Here is a 17,644-nt window from a genome sequence, read left to right on the forward strand (position 1 = left end):
CGTCTCCTGGTCCCAATTTGTGGCAAAGTGGAGCTGGAGGCGCCTCATCAAGAGGCGGGTGTGCTGGACTGAGAATGCAAGACGACCCACCTGGCTGGAACCACCATGCCAAAGCGGTTGAGTTGGCCAGAAGAACAAGTTACTCTTACCTGGTAACGTTCTTTCGATGGGATGGTCAGACGATGTATTCCACATCCATGCTTTGGAAAATCTTTCGGCGTCTGCGTCCTGCGTCGATGACGTCAATACGCTGTAGTTTTTTCCCCAGAACGTGTGCTACCAAACCACTGCCAGTATGACCACAGAAAGCCTTGCAGAAACGTAAGCTGCAATCGCATAAGAAATTCTGTAGCGGGGTAGGCAGGGTGGGAGCGATATGGAATACGTCATCGGACCATCCCATCGAAAGAACATTACCAGGTAAGAGTAACTTGTTCGAGGGGATTGGGTCCTCCGACGCATTCCATATCTATGACAGACTCCCAAAGCAGTACCAACGTATGGAGGAGGGAAAATAATTTGAAATTTAGAATGCCCAATCAAATTGCAGAATAAAGAACCGCCTTGCCAAAGGCCAGATCCTGCTCAAGGATAGAATCGAGGGAGTAGTAACGTACAAAAGTATGGACCGAAGCCCAAGTGGCTGCATCACAGATGTTACGAATAGGAACACCCCTCTGCAGGGCAGTAGAGGCACCCATACCCCTAGTAGAATGGGCCCGTAAGCCTACCAGAGGATCCTTACCCGCCAAGCGGTAACATTCAGAAATTGCTAAGATAATACATCTAGACAAAGTCTGCTTAGTCACAGCTTGTCCCAAACGCCTTCCAGCGTAACCAATAAAGAGCTGATCGTCCACTCTGACCCGGGACATGCAAGAAATGTAGAAACTTAAAGCTCTCCTAGGATCCAACCTATGGAGCCTCTCCTCTTCCTTACCAGGATGTGGAGGAGGATAAAATGACGGAAGAATAACCTTCTGGCTCAAATGAAATTCCGACACCACCTTCGGAAGAAAGGAAGGGCAAACTAAGCACAACCCTGTCCTTATAAAACACAGTGAAGGGTGGCTTAACTGAAAGTGCCTGCAACTCACTCACTCACTGCAAGCGGAAGTGACCGCAACTAAAAACACAGTTTTAAGGGTTAACAGCCTCAAAGGACAAGAATGTAAAGGCTCAAACGGAGCACCCATAAGGAATTTCAGAACAAGGTTCAAATCCCAACCAGGCACCTGGAGAGGTGCCGGCGGAAACATATTACTGAGTCCTCTGAGAAACTGAGAAGTTAAAGGAATTTTAAAATAACACTCCTCAGACGAACGCTTGAATATAGACAGCGCCGCCAGGTAACCTTTAACAGTACCCACTTGCAGGCCCCTGTGGGCCAACGAAAGCAAAAAAGACAGAACTACAGGAATGTCACATGAAAAAGGATCCACATTCTTAACCCTGCACCAGTCGCAGAACTTTCTCCAACGGCAACGGTACAGGGACTTTGTTGCCAGCCATCTGGCCGAAAGCAACACCTCCATCACATCTTCAGGGAGGTCCCAATCCTTATACCTCAACCTTTCAGAAGCCAAGCGTGAAGGTTGAGGGATCTGACCTCTGGATGGAGAACCTGACCCCCCCTCCTGTGAGAGCAGGTCGTCTCGGTAGGGAAGACGACGTGGAGGGCAAATGGACAAGTCGAGAAGGTCCGGGTACCACGTCCTCCGAGCCCAAGCTGGAGCAATGAGGATCATTTGGGAACCGAACCTCCGTAACCTCCGCAGCACTTGCGGGATGACGGGGACTGGAGGAAACGTGTACAGCAGTGGGAAGGACCACTCCACCACAAACGCGTCTCCTAAGGCTCCTTTTGGAGGAAATTCCTGCGAGCAGAACCTTTCGCACTTCCGGTTGATACTGGAGGCGAAGAGATCAACCTGAGGGGTACCCCAAAGGGCAAAGATCTCCAGGAGAATCTCCTGAGCCAGCTCCCACTCGTGAGAGATCGCGCTCTGCCTGCTCAGAGCGTCTGCCGTCTCGTTTTCGTCTACGGCCAGATGAACTGCTGAGATCGAAACTTCCTGCTGGATGGCCCAGAACCTCCCTGTATCGCCTCCCTGCACAGAGGAAGTGACCCTGCCCCCCACCCTTTTTGTTGAGGTAGTGCATGGCCACTGTGTTGTCCATCAGAATCAGGACATTCCTTCCTCGCACAGTCAGCAGAAAAGCCTTCAGGGCAAGCCTGACGGCCCACAGCTCCAACAAATAGATATGGAGTCTGGACTCCGACGGAGACCAACGACTGCGGACTGTCAACTCGTTGGCATGAGCTCCCCATCCTGTGAGGGATGCATCCGTCACGATCGTCACCTCCGGCCAGGGTAGCCAAAACGGAGCCCCCTTCATCAGATTGCCGTTGACGGCCCACCACAGAAGGTCCTGGGCGACCGAGGGCGGCACCCGAACGGGGTCCGACATCCTGCTGGAGGACTGCGACCACTGCATCTTGAGGGCCCACTGCAGAGATCTCATCCGCAACCTGGCCTTCGGCACTAGAAGAATGTAGAATGCCATGAGGCCGAGCAACCTCAAGAACTTGAACGCCGGGAGACTCTGGGCGTGTCGAAACTTGTGCACCATCTGCTGAATGTGATGAGCCCTCACACCTGGGGAGGAAAACACTGCCCCAGGGAAGTGTCGAGCACTGCTCCGATGTACTGGAGCCGCTGGGTTGGCGTCAAATGGGACTTCTTCATCCAGGTAGGGGTAGACGTGAATCCCCCTTTCCTGAGATACGCTGCCACCACCACCACCATGAGCTTGGTGAATACCCTTGGGGCGGAGGTCAATCCGAACGGCAGGACCCGAAACAAAGTGCGAGTCGCCAACCACGAACCTCAGGTACTTTTTGTGCTTTGGATGGATCGGCACATGAAAATAAGCGTCCTTGAGGTCGAGAGACACCAACCAGTCCTGAAGTTGAAGGGCCTGGAGGACTTGAGAAGGAGTAACCATCTTGAACTTGTCCTTCCTGAGGAGCTTGTTCAAACCATGCAAGTCCATGGGGTGTCTCAATCCCCAGTCTTTCTTCGAAATCAAAAAATATGGGGAATACCATCCCTTGTTTCTCTCCGCTACAGGCACCAGTTCTATGGCGCCTTTCTCCAGCAGGGATTGAATTTCCTGCCTAAGGAGCGGATCCGGACTCTTCAAAGAGAGATTCCCTGGTGAATTGTCGTGAGGCCGCTGCCAGAAAGGAAGACAGTAGCCATGGGCTATGATCTCCAGAACCCACACATCTGAAGTAATGGCACGCCATTCTACAAGATGCTGCCGGGGAACCGGGGAACCATGGGACATGACCTCATGACTGAGCTGAAGCGGCTGTGGCATTGCCTGAGGGTAAAGAGGCAACTGCCTGAGTGGCCTTGGCACCTCGAGTACCCTGTTTTCCACCTCTGGCACTCCTATGGTGGCCCCTTTGACTTGCAGCTCCTGTCGGTTTACTAAAGGATGAGTAATAACGAAAGGAACCTCCCCTCCATTGCTGTCCCCTAGGACGAAAAGACAGAGGTTGGCGAACTGCACCGCTCAACGACTTTGCTGCAGCTTTGGAGGTCTGCAACCTCTCAAGGCTCTCGTCAGCCTTGCTGGCAAAAAGATTTTCACCATCAAAGGGCCTGTTGAGGAGCCGGGCCTGCACATCAGGAGCAAACCCCGACTTCCGCAACCACGCAAACCTGCGTATTACGGTGCTCGCCGCCATGGACCGGCTGACACAATCTGCCATGTCCAAACCCAACTGTACCGCCTTACACATGGCATCCTTGCCATCCAGTACAATAGCAAGAAAACCACCCCGTTCCTCCCCTTCGGGAATATGCTCAGCCGCCAAGGAAATACAGTTCCACAGAGTGCGCGTGAAACGTGACAAGGCACACAGAGTTGGCTGCCTGTAAAGCCATACCCCCTGAAGAAAACACTTTCTTCGCCCAGCCATCAAAACGCTTGTCGTCCCTATCAGGAGGGATGGTAGGGTACGACGCATGCTTTGCAGGGGACATGGCCGCCTGCACCACCAAACTCTCTGGAGTGGGGTGCATGGTCAAGTAGCAGGGGTCACTACAGGCTGGGCGGTATTTTCGCGGCAAAGACTTGCTCACTGCCGGGAGACTCTCCGGAGCAGTCCAAGCTGCAGCCACCCTTCTTTGCAAAGCCATATGGAATGGCAGTACCAGGTCAGTTGGAGGACCTTGGTCGAGGATGTCCGTCAGGTCATCCTGCAGAAAATCCACAGGTGGCGCAGACCACCCCAAGTTTTCCGTGACGCTTGACATAAGGCGCCGGTACGAGGACTTGGCATGGGTGCCAGGCTCAGGCCGACAGAACTCCACCTCCGGAGAGGTCTCCAGACCACTGACGTCGTGCAGTGACTGACGCAGGTCTTCAATCTGGCTGTGACCAGACAAAATATCATCAGGCACCTCCTCAGGCACCAAACCTTCCTCAGATCCCTCATCCCTCTCAAATATAATTCAGAGGTTGGAAAGAGGGCACAGAAAAAGTAACAAAGACATTCTTAGCCTTGGCCAGAGCCTTTCAGAGGGTGGGGGGGGTCCACCGTGCCACGGGGTACTTCTGACAAAGCGGCCTCGACGGAATCGGCGTCGAGCGAGGCGCCGACAACTTCGACGGCGTCGACACAGGCTTCGAGGGCGGAGCCCCGAGCGTGTCCTTCGACAGCCTGGGCGCCGATGGCGTCAACGACTTCCTCGCAGGCGGAGCCTCGGGAGAGAGTCCCTCGGCGCCGAAGGCGTCGATGTCTTCCTCGAAGACTTCACAGGCTCAAGCGGTCTCGAGGACCGGGACCTGGAACGGGCATGTCTAGAGCGACCATCCTTGTCCGACCGGGACCTTGAAGGCGCCCGGTGGTCGCGACGACCGCTCGAGCCCGAAGGCGTACGAGAGGTGTCTCTAGTACGGTCACGGCCGGCGTCCTTCGACGGCACGGACGGACCGGAGCCCTGCGATTGAAAAATCGCCATCATCTCCTTTCGGAAGGAATCCCATTCCTCCGGAGTGGAATGCTTGTTGGGACAAGCAACCCGCCGATGGGCGGAGTCCTCGGATGAGGACAGGGAAGGCGACCTGTGACGGCACTTCCGTGAGTGCCTCCAAGAGGCAGAGGAATGTTGAGACCGACTCCTGGACCGAGACCCCCCCCCGGACTCACGACAACGATGCAGAGAGTCGCCCCTTGAATCATCTGTCGAAGTCCAGTGAATCGGGGCTTGGCCACCTTACCCACCGACAGCTTCTTCTTACGCTCCCGCAAGGCCTTCGATGTAAGCGACTGGCAGTCGACACAGTCACCCGTATCGTGGTCTTCCCCCGAGGCACCAGAGGCAAGTGTTGTGCGTGTCAGTCAACATCTTGGACCCGCACACACAACACTTCTTAAAACCCGACCGCGGGTGAAAGAAGCCGAAGACATCATTTCAATACACAGACAGGTTCGAAGAACCGAAAGAACAGGATTCAGTAGAACCGAGGCACGCCGAGATCTCCGAAGCGAACACGTTCGCGGAAAAAACAGAACTGAGGCTACAGGCGTCGTGCGTCCTACTTATAACATCCGGTGACATCGGCTCGACGGAGGCCCTCGAGGACAGCGTAACAACGTCATCGACGCAGAAAGATTTTCCGAAGCAGCACAGCTGTGGTGATTACTGTCATAGATATGGAATACGTCGGAGGACCCAACCCCCTCGAAAGTACCCTATCGCTTTGTGGAGGGAGAGGAGCATCTTGGGTGTGGGAAATGCCTGCTGAACCGGTGAGTCCCAGCGCACTCCAAGGAACACCAAATCCTGGCTGAGAGTCGGCTGCGACTTCCGTCGATGGAGGAGAAAGCCCAGCTGGAGAAGAAAGTCTGCCAGCCATTGGCAGGAGTACACCACCCCCTAGGGGGAGGTGGCCCTGACCAGCCAGTCAGCCAGATGCAGATATAAATGGTGTCCCTCCATATAAATGGTGTCCCTCCAGGCAGAGGAGACTAGCCATCGCATTTATCAGTTTAGCGAACGCCTGTGGGGCCGAATTGAGGCTGAAGGGCAGCACCCTCTACTGGGAATGTTACAACATAATTGTGAACCACAGAAACCTCTGATGCAGCTGGTAAATGGGGTACGCATCCTTAAGATCTAGGGAACACATCCAGTCCCCTGCACACAGTCCACTATGTGCGCAGGAGTAATCATTTTAAAGCATTCGATCAGTAACGACAGGTTGAGGAAATAAGGTCCAGGACTACCCTTAGGTCAGCCTGGTTGTTCTTAGCTACCGCAAAAATCCTGGAGTAGAAACAGGAGCCCCTTTCTGACGTAGAGGAGGAGAGGATGGTAGAGGCAGACTGAAGCCCATGGAGACTATAGAAAAGGGATCCAGGGACTCTTGAAACCATGCTTCCAGCTGTCCTGTAAAAGAACCAGCTGGCCCCCTACTGTAAAGCTGTGTTCCCCGACCATGAGGTCACTGCTTCTTGGTGTCAGAGGCGGGGGAAGAGGAGGGGGAGCAGGAAAACCCACACAAGGTCCTCCGCTGCTTCCCCCTGTTGTTGCTGGGCAACCGGTCGGGCCTCTGCATATCACAGTCCCGAAACCCCTTGAAGCTGGTGAAAGCGCAGGGTCTGAATTTGGTCCTGCCCTGAGACTGAGGGAAGGACTTCTGCCCTGGCTTTGTCAGGATGGCTAAGGACTTGGCGGTTTGAATGGAGGTGTTCTTCTTTGTCAACTCCCCATTGATGAATGAAAAAGCATCTGCTGGCTGTGTCTGTGTGGGAGATGGAAGACTCCATGAGGTCATGCGCAACGGCAGGGCATCCACCACACCGGCCTTGAAGGAGCCACAGCTTCTGGTTAGCCACGGCTCAAAGGGCGTCGGCAAGTTTGGCCAAAAACTCTGCTAGCACTCCTGACTCCTGGGAAGCTTCCTCTGGCAGAGGGACCCCAAGAACTCCGCCAGGCCCTGAAGGCCGTCATGCAAGGCCTTAAAGGATGCTGAGGTTTCGGCGTCATCGCAGTCATCATTTTCCCCCCTCCCCCTTTTTTTCCCCCCCAGACAGGGGAGTCTGGGCCCTGAGACAGGTGCTGGCGAGAGCCCCCTCCACCCAGGTCCGGAGCCGTAGGCAGGTCCAACGGCTGTTGAGTGGAGACATTGGTGATACAGGAGGAGGTAAAGGGGTATGAACAACCAGTAAGGCCTAACCCGGGGGAGGGACAGTCAGTGGCACCAGTAGCGCTGGAGGAACAGGCAGAGGAGGCCAGGGAGGCACCCCCTGTTGAATCACTGCCTTCACTATGTCCTTAAGGAGCCCAGTCATCTGTGTGGAATGCATAAGGAGGAGGGAGCACTCAAAGAACCAGTCCTCGATGGTCGCCGGGTCCCTAGGGGTCCAGCCCTCCAAAGCTCTGGGTCTCTGCGCCTGGTCAAAGCGCAAAGGATCGTGTGGAATGTAGCCATAAGGGCCAATGGGTCAATGTACCCCTGAGGAGACCAGATGCCTGTACGATACAGTCCGCCACTGCTTCAAGAGGGAAGGGGACTTGGACCTTCTTGCAAGGCCCATTCAATGGGCGATAGCACGGGTGGGCCCAGAGTTGAATCCAAATGGCCACGGCCTAACAGGCTCTGCCACGTACCCATCTGCCATTTTGGGGCCTTGTGCCACGGCCTGGCCGTGAAGTCCCAGAGCCATGTGCAGCCTCAGACATGGGAGGACATGCCTTGGGTCCCGAAACAGAAGTGTCAACCTCAGGGATCACTCTGGTAGGCACACAGCTCTCTGCCGGCTTGCCAGTAGTCGAAAAGCCCCGACTCATGACCTCGCAGCGAGCTTCGGTAGGCTGTGCACCCTCAGCACTTGTGCCGGTAGTCGTGCTGGATCGTGCCAAGGACTGATTCTTGGCGGTAGAACCTGATTATTCTTTACCCCTTGTAGTCGAAGAAGAGGACAAACTTGATCACCCTTCCAAGGACAGTCCGGTAGGGCCCCTGAACCCCTCCACTTGGGAGCTGGTAGCCTTAAAGGCCTTGGGCCTGCCAGAACCTGAATCCAAGGAACCCTTGCCTGTGGGGACCCCTAGGATGTGGTTGCCGCGCTGAAGAGCCATACTAAACAAAGAGCCTGCCTTGTGTTGACAAGAGGTCCCGGAGACGAAGTCTTTAAGATGCACTGGAGGAGAAGTGTGGAAGATCTCCCACCAACGCGACGATGCCCGATGACAAAGCGCTACAAGCCGCGCACATGTCGCAGCGGTGGTCAGGCCCCAGGCACTAGAGACAGTTCATGGAGGTCCGGGGTTGGGAACAAGCAGTCGTATGATGCACATCTCGTGAATCCTCCTGCAACTGACATGCGCCGGAGGAGGCGAGGCCCCAAAGGAAGGTGAATATGATTAAAAACAAAACAGAGGGGAGCAAGCGGAAAGTTAAAGTCTCTGCGCCTAGCCACCAGGTCTGACACCATCCATGCGGAAAAAGGGACTGAAGTGAGGTGCCAGAGGGCAGGGCCTCGTGGAGGGGCAATTCCCACACCTGGGGCTGCGCCCCCACGCGCACGATACACTAAATTTAAAGGAGAAGCTCAAATGTTTGCTGCCAAAGGGACGTACGAGTATGAAATAATAACGAACACCACTCCACTGTAAACATGCATCACTGGGATGAGTTGGAACCAGGGAGTCATGAATATTACTTCATTGAGACTGAGGAAGGACAACGTCCTCCGCTGGGAAAAAACAGCCAGATTGTATAAAGGTTTAAAGACTTGCAGAAGAGGGAAGCCAATGCCAAGCAGGTGTAGCCCGGAAAGTTCAAACCCAGGAGGGACAAACCAGTGGAAGCAGGCTGGTCCTCAGTCGAGATGATTGGCGAAGCAGAAGCAGTCCAGGAGCCGGCAGAGAGGAAACTTGCATGAAGGACTGGAAGATCCAGGTGGTGGTATGACTTCGAGGAAGTGGAAAGTGAGGTCCACAAACGATGCTGAGACCACCGAGCAGAGGGATCAGTGGAGCTGGCAAAAAGCACTGAAAGCCAGAGAGAGAAACTCTGGAAGTGTTTTTCAGCACAGAGGAATACCATGATCCCAGGAAGAACTGGCGACACCAGACCATCAGGACAAAGGAAACCGGAGCGGCGGAGGACCTGGTAGGGGACAGGGGCATAGAGAAGGCAATAGCAAAAGTCAAGACTACTACAGGAGACATCTCCCTCATCCCAGTAGTAGTGAATTAACTAAAGTCAAACAAGAGGACTACACCACATGTGGTACTCGTCCTAATAACAGGAAAGGGACACTAACAAAAACCCAGTGGGGAAAAGAGCAAGATCCAGACACAGTAAGACAGAACATTGAATCATTGGACATTTAAGAGACTGGAAGAGCCCCCTTAAGGAACTACAGTGGTTAAATTAAGAATATCACAAGGAACTATATGAGGATAAGTAACTAAGGCTGAGTAAGCCTGTCCAGGAGAAGGGAGTCATTCTCCTGGACCCCTTTTTGTTTGCAGAACCTTTTTCTTTAGTGGTAGGGTCAGTGTAGGTTTGTTTTTGGACGGAGGACAGACTAGTTTGATTTGGACGACATCACTGAGGACGAGCACTATGTTCAGCAAAATACAGATAACAGAACTATCATTAGTAGCTGGAGCACGGCACTGCGGGGGCCAGGGGATGGGGGGGGGGGTGTTTGGTCAGTGAGGTAGCAACTAAAATAGTATTTACAGTGCTAATAGAGACTAACAAAGACATCAAAAGGTTGGTAGACCCCAATACTTAAGAGGGCCAGAAGCAACCATCAATTAAAATAAAAGGCTATCAGTCATTATAGTCCTTATTCAGCAGAATTGTTATTATGTTGATTAGAGTTACAGTTTGGAGGGCAGAGTACTTTGGGAGGATGATGATGGCCATCTTTATGGGGATGGTAATAATAGAAATAACATTGTAAAGATAACTCTGTGATTTAGTGATTGGTTGAAAAACCTATTGTGTGCTTAAAAACTGGGATGCCTACCAATAAGTTCCTTGTTCCGAACATCCAGTGCCATATTTCTTAAGGCAGTTGCTACCGATGATACAACCCTGTCATTGTCCATTCTGAGAAGTTCAACCAGGATTGGGAGCCCCTTTTCCTTTCGGACAGCAGCACGGATGTAAGCAGCAAACTATAAAAATAAAGAAAAAACTACAATAAAGTAATCGTTGTATCAAAACTGTTCACTGATGAGACTGCTTGGATTTGAATTAAAACATGGAAACATTTTAAGCACATACAATGTTAAGAATATTATCAATAATATTATTTTCATGATCTCACATGATCTCACAATCTTAAAATCTGAATCTTCGACCTCAGTAAAATAGCACAGAAAAAGCAGGCAGTTCTATCGGGTAAGACATAGGATGGGCAGGTTGCAAAGAATGTATTTTGTTTTAGCACAATCTGTTACTTGGGGTTGAGATTAATTAAATTGTCACTAAGTTAAAATAGTAGAAATATAAGGGTGAAGGAAAAAAAAAAGAGAAGGAAAATGCTCTTATATAAATATTAAGTCCCTTTCTAAAGCATGTTTAAATCAATCAGAAAATTGTTGATTTTAGTATAAACATGACAAAAGCAGTAGGCAAAAAATAGGACTGATGGTTGTGATGCTTAATGAATTCAACGGCATTCAGCAAGCGAAAAATATGAGACTAATAGATTTAAAACAATACGACTCATCTCTAACGTAAGCATGTTGAGAAGATTCTGCGGTAAATACAATCTTTCAATGATTTTCTAAAGATTACATTTTGAAGCTTGAATGCTTATGGCAAATAACCCAGTTTTATCAATATTTTACTGTCAAACTGTTCAGAGTCAACTTTTAGCATACTTATCCAAATGGATACGTTCAGAAAAATTCATGAAACAGTTGGCAAGAGGTGCATGCTTATGATGGCTCCTGTTCCTCACTCACCGATGGAAGCATATGGTCTCCCGGAAATCCCAGCATTCTCCAAAATCTAATAGGAGGATCTGTGGAGCAGCAAACTACTCCAGAGTGAGCTTTGTGTGTCCCCTACAGCATATAGGAGCTTGAAATTGAGAAACTGTCAAAATGAGGATGACAATATCGACAAGACCATGGCTGTACAGGCTGTCAGCAATTGCCTTTCCAACGTGCTGAGGGCAGTTGTGTTGAATAGAACCCATCCACCACTTGTACGTCCTTTGTAAGAAAAGGAAGAATATGGGTAAGTGGGAAAGACTGATCGGAAACCTATGGTTTTGATGGGTGGACATCAGAAATAACCAGGGCTCTCATGTGCCAATTTGCTTTCTATGGATTAGACAAAAACTTGGGAATACGCTCCCCAAAGGGAATAACCCAAGATATGAGACAACAGGGCTTTGGTCAGCCACTGATATGGGAGAGTGTACTAATACTAGGGATAAAGAGGATAGCTTTTAGCCATGGCTAAAGTAGTGTGGATGTAACAGCTAGGCCTGTGGCGGCAGTTTTATATTAATTTGTGTACAGAGTGTAAGGTGGTAGGTGAAGGTAGAGGGGAGTCAGTAAGTAGGTTGAGTAGGAAGACCGTTGAGTACAAAGGAAAATCTGCAAATCTGCACTCCTAACACTAGCCTCTTGCAGACCAGTCCCATTTCAATTTCTCACATTGCCCCTGTCCATCTCAACGGTGCCCATTCTCAATTGCGACTCTAAATCACTCTCAAATAGATACATTGTAACCTATGTGCAACGAAGCAAGGATCTTTGAATTGGCACACCCTGTCAATTCATAGATCCTTGATTTATTGCACATAGATAGGAAAATTATGGGGGTTGTAAAGGGACTTCAATTCAGCAATCCCACTAAGTCAGTGCCTCGTCTGGGACGCCCAGGGGAAGCCCTTATTTATATATTTTTATGACAAGTTATACTCTGGATGATAAATCCTTATATAACGCCCCTCTTTGAATCCCCCTGACCTCACTGAGCCAATAAGTAGGTTTGTTTTGCAATTTAAAAGGTTTGAGAAAGTAGATATATGTATATTACACTTTTATGAATAAATTAATATTTGAAAGCACACTTAGTCATATGACAGTGATCAACAATGGATGATCTACACTAGCACACTGATTTAATTACTTAAGAGTTAGTATAGGGAGGATAAGGTAGCTGAGAATATTTTCATGATTTCAAGGAAATGCAGTACAGAAATAAACTGATATGGTTTCACAAGAGCTAAAATGTTCACTTTTCCCCTTGTGGCAATTCACTCCCTCCCTTTGAAATATAAGGAGATGGAAGTAAAGCACACAGTTTTCAGGAATACAATCACAATACCATACGAATTTCAGTTCCCCCCTAGCAAGTTTAGAGAAACAGGGATGGTTTTAAACACAGGCAAACATACTTTTAAAGGTGGTATGCAAAGAAGGGAAAAATATGCTAAAAATGATTTTAATTCCCGATAGGAGATTCAGGGTAGGTGCCAGCTACTTTGACATTAGTTCAGGTCACACTCGCGATGCTCAATGAGGGATTAGCAGGTTGAAAACGAATGTTAGCAGTTCAAGCAAAAGCGGCTATTTTGACAGGAGCCAATTGGACCAAATCGCGGCACTTTTTCCGAGTGCGTCGAGTGGATCAAATTGTGCACACACAAGACACCCCTTTAAGTATTGGTCGAGGTCCTGCCCCTTGTGTGGCCACTATGCAACCTCTCAAGATCTCAAGTGTTGTATGAAACCCCCTATGACCGGCGGTGGCCGCATCATGGGCGTGACTTAACATCAGGCTTCGGAATGAGATAGGAACCACCCACTGATCATGGCCAGCTTGGGATTTCCTTACCAACAAACCTTCTTGGATTCGGAACATTTTTGGACATTTCATCAACACTCTAAGGTCCTCTTTCCCAATGTAATCGGTATCCGTCAGGGGAAAATTCTCAGGGTCCTCAATGTGTTGGTAAAACTTACCAATTATTGGATCCCCCTTCTGAGCTGTGATCAAATCAGCATCTGGGGGTCTCCTTACTTCATTGTGCAGTTGAAAGATCATTGTGAGCATTTGTCTGGGACCTAGTGATAGCAGTGACCTGGATTTCCCCCAACAGGGACTCAATCTCTATTAGATCCCCTTGGATGGCCCCGGTTTCGGCCAGCTGATCAGCTAAGTCATTTCCAGTTTTGTCTGGTCCCTCTACTTTGGAATGACCCTTGATCTTTTTCCAGTAGACGGTCATCCCATTAAGAGGTGACCAGATCATCAATGTTTTGAATTAACTTCCCATGTTTCAAGGGTTTGTTATTAGCACATAACATGCCTCTGGTTTTCCAATTAACCAGGTGCTGCACGAACCCGTTCCGTACATAATCTGAATCTGTGATTATGACCAGTTCGTGGAGTTGATGTTGGACAGCAGTGAGGATGGCTTGTTACACAGCCATCAATTCTGCCACCTGACTACTTCGGGGACCAATTCTGTATCCAGCAATTCTGTGGACTCATTTACCCATGCATTCCCTATGCCGGCCACAAGTTCTTTTTCCCCGTTGTTGTCAACATGGTAAGAGCATCCATCCACATAGACAGTGGGCATTCCCTCACACTTGTCTTCTTCAAAGACTTTGTGTGGGGAATTAAGGTATGCCTCCATGTTGTCCTTGATTTTTAGACTTTCGTCCTCGAGACAGTTTTCTCTGGCACAATCATGCAAGTTAGCCAGACCTTGCGCGAGGAGACTTCTTGTTTTGGCCATATCGGACGACCACAGGAAAGCCTTGCATTGACAGAATCCATGAAGTAATTTGGGAATTACTCACATTTCCGGCCCGGATTCTGTCACTTTGGAGATATTGCAGAGGCTGGTGTGGAGTCTCCACTATGATGTGTTCCCCCTGGATGAACGGGCGGTAATTCTTCAATGCCCACACCGTTGCCAGGAGTGCCTTCTCACAATCGTTGAATTTTTCCTCCACAGAGGATAAAGTTTTGCTCGCATAGGAGATTACTTTATTGACCTTGTCATGCTTTTGGTATAATACTGCAGTCAAGCACGTATTAGAGAACCCTGTCTCCAGGAAAAACTCCTGGTTTCTGACAGGGTAAGCTAGGCAGGGCGCTTGTGAGAGGCTTCTTTTGAGCCGTCTTACTGCCTCGGATTGTTCTGGACCCCATTCCCACTTGACCACCCCTTCAAGAGATGAATCAGGGGTCTGGTGATCTCTGCGTAGCCCTCAATGAACGTTCTGCTGTAATTAGTCAGTCCAAGGAGGCTTAGTTCCCGCAGAGTTGTGGGGTCTTTCAGTTTCTGAAGTGCTTCCACTTTCTTTTCTTGGGGACAGAGACCCTGAGGAGTAATCTCATGCCCCAAGAAATTAACATGGGTTCTACACCACTGTGCTTTCTGAAAGGAAAGTTTTGCTCCGGCGGCCCTCAACTGTGTCAGAACATAACGGATCTCCGCTATGTGTTCCTCCACAGATGAACTTTTGATGAGGACATCATCTACATAAGCCAGGTTATCCCTCGCACCCAGGTCGGGCATGGCCTTATGCAGGAAAATGTTTAACTCATTGCCGGAGTTGAGGTATCCTAAGGGAGTCCGGGTCCATGTGTACTGCTGGCCCCCAAAGGTAAAAGCCAGTTTGTATTGGTCCTCCCTACTGACAGGCACGGTCCAGTATCCATTAGTCAGGTCTATTGGAGTGAATACCTGTGACCCCTGGATATGGGCCGGCCCTTGGTCAATGTAGGGAAGAGGCCATCGGGAAGTATGGACCAGTTTGTTGAGCTCCCTAAGGTCGGCGCAGTCTCTCCACTGGCCGTTTGGCTTCAATATTCAAAGCACCAGATTATTGAAGGTGCTGTGTAATGGACGGATTATCCCCCGGGACTAAAGGTTCTTAATTATTTCAGTAAGGGACTCCATGGATGCGAGAGGCAAACGATATTGCTTCACAAACACTGGAGTCATGCCAGGGTCTGTGGGAATTGTGTGGATGTCGGTGCGACCACAGTCATATGAGTCTACCGCAAAGAGATCTTGGAAATCCAAGAAAACTTGTTTCAACTTTTGCTTTTGTTCCAGAGTCACACAGGCATCAGCTAGGTTGACTCTCTCTTCCACCATCTGCCTGAAGCCTGGGAATACTTCTGGTTTTGCTATCTCAGCGGCCTCCTCCAGCTGGGTGGAGACGTCCCTGGTCAGAGTGCTGATTTGGACTGGAGGCTTCAGGTGGGAAAGGCAGCCCTCATGGACCTGGAAAATCGCCTCATCCCTCCTGAAGTCACAAGTCACATCTTCCTTACCATAAGGGCAGGAAGTGTACACCAGGAAGTTCCCTCCATGCCGGGTAAAGAGCCTGTCTGGTGTTGTATTGTCATCACTGTCAAAACAGTCCTTGGGGATTGGTCCTAACAGTTCATTTCCTAAATCAATGGAGAAATGTCTGTCATCAACCGCCATTCCAATAATGGTGCCTGCGGCTAGTAAGTCGCTGTTATCCACCTCTATTGGAATGGTGTCATGTTCTATGTTGACTAATGGTGTTGGGTTTACCCCCAACCCTTGCTGTTGGAGAGAAGCATTTAGATGAATATAAGCATTAGGGTTTTTCAATTTTTGTCCCCTTTTAACTTTCACTTCTAGGGAGAATTGTCAGGTCCTTTCTGGGATGGTGACTTCCTCTTTAATCTGAATTTCAACTGCATAAGGTAGCAATTGAGCTGACCTAAATGCTTTTTCTGGATCATCAAAGCCCATGGGATTATCCGCTAATCGGGACCAAGCTTTGAAGTTTATTAGGTCCAAACTACTGACAAAGGGATTGAGGATATCACTGCCTAAGTAAAAGGCGGCAGTGACGTCTCGCACGACCAAACAATTATGGACTATGCTCTTGTTGCCAAGGGAGATTTTGAGCATACACCTGCTTGGCAGGAGATGTTTGGAATTGGTTGTTTCCAGATCCATTTCCCATTTGTCTATCAGTTTGAATGTGGGAATGGCTGGATCTTTTGGGAGTTGGCGGAACATTGCTTCGCTGATGAAGCTGTTACCGTTGTTCACACACACTCGGGCGAGAACAGAGTCCTTCCCATCATTTAACTGAACAGGGATGAACAACTGCTCTCCAATTTGCTGAATATCAGCCAGGCTCTGAGGTGATTTCACATCTTTCTGGACTATCGGAGTGGGAATGTCTGATTGTGGATTAGTAAAGAATTTCAGAGTTTCCTTCCAGTGTGGAATGCCACCTTAGACTGGAAGGAAGGTTGATTTTCAGAAATGGAGAGGACCCCCCATAACCAGTCTGTTGTCCTACTGCTATTACTGTCACGTCTGGAATTTGGTTGTTCTGGAAGTGAAATTCTACTTGGTCAGATTTTTGTTCAACCATGTGGCACGTGCCGTTTAAACTAACATGGTTGACACTCTGCTTTAATTTTATTGGTCGGATAGTCTGGGTCCAGAGGACCTTGTTTACGCAATCTATTGGGGGTGACAACCTTCTCAGGAGGTCATTCCCTAGTAAACAAGGGGTGCCCTCTGGAGTCACTACTATGGCCGGGTGCTTCACCTTGTGTCGCCCAATTTTGATGTCCAAATCTGAAGTCCTCTCGACGGGAATTTCCTTTGCGTCAAAGTTCTGAAGTTGTCCAGGAAGAGAGGTGAGAGGAATATGGTAATTCTCCCCCCTTCCTGCATTTAGTTCATCAAAGGCCCTTTTGGACAGAAGGGTAGCTTGGGATCCCGTGTCCACCAGTGCCAAAATTGTATCCTGCCCCTGTACTTGAACCGGGGCATAGTATCTTCCCTCCTTCTCTGTAAGGGGGCACAGATAATGCACATTTTTGGACAACTGCGGGGCTAATTTTCTGGTTTTGGACATTGAGAGAGAAGCGATTTGGGCAAAATTCTGTGGAGAGTCTCGGGAATCTGAAAGAAAAAGTTGGCAACTGGATATGGTTTTGGGTTCCCCTGGTTCCGGTTCTGGGCCGCGCCCCCCTTTTTGGAGGCAGTCACCAGGATGGGTTTGAACCAGGGGTTTTCGGTATTGTTGGTTCTGGGATAGGATGATGGGCGGCGACAGCTCAATCCCCACATCTACCCAGTCTGGATTGGAATCCCTTGGGACCCATTTTTCCTTGGAAGGAGTTCCCCCATCTCTGAAGGAGAAGATCCTTTCCCCAGGATCCTCTTGGGATCCCTCTCCCTCAAATTGGGTCTGTTTGGGTACTTTGTTTCTTCTACCCCCCCTCTGCTCCTTGGGAAGCAGACTTTCAGGGGCAGGATATTTTTTTTCCGGTTCCTCTGCTTCCAGGGTCTGTTTACAAGTGGGGAAGGAAGCTTTCTCCACGGCCTTACACCCCCCTTTCCCTAGTGCCTCCTCCCTGGGAACGGGTGGGTTGTCGGGGTGCTGCCCCCGTCATTGTTCTGGAGCGCTAGGTCCAGAGTTTGGGCCATTCTGTGCCGGCATGCGCATCTGAGGGTTCTGTTGAGCCCTCAGCATGCGGCCCAAATCCTGTGCCATGTTCTGAACCTGGTGCTCTAAATGGGAAACCCGCTCAGGCTGATACGGGG

At 49.8% G+C, this 17,644-nt stretch overlaps 1 protein-coding gene across 13 annotated transcripts in view; it reads right to left on the minus strand.

The window, feature by feature from the left end:
* PKP4 (plakophilin 4) overlaps nucleotides 1–17,644 on the minus strand; it is a 1,672,883-nt gene that overhangs the window by 176,276 nt on the left and 1,478,963 nt on the right. For all 13 annotated transcript variants that reach the window (XM_069616385.1, XM_069616390.1, XM_069616392.1 and 10 more), the window contains one exon: nucleotides 10,073–10,223. In XM_069616385.1, the coding sequence (XP_069472486.1) occupies nucleotides 10,073–10,223 (151 nt within the window). The remainder of the gene's footprint in view (nucleotides 1–10,072; nucleotides 10,224–17,644) is intronic.

Source organism: Ambystoma mexicanum, chromosome 9 (genome assembly GCF_040938575.1).
Source record: "Ambystoma mexicanum isolate Mex_15411 chromosome 9, UKY_AmexF1_1, whole genome shotgun sequence".
In the NCBI taxonomy this organism is placed as follows: domain Eukaryota; kingdom Metazoa; phylum Chordata; class Amphibia; order Caudata; family Ambystomatidae; genus Ambystoma; species Ambystoma mexicanum.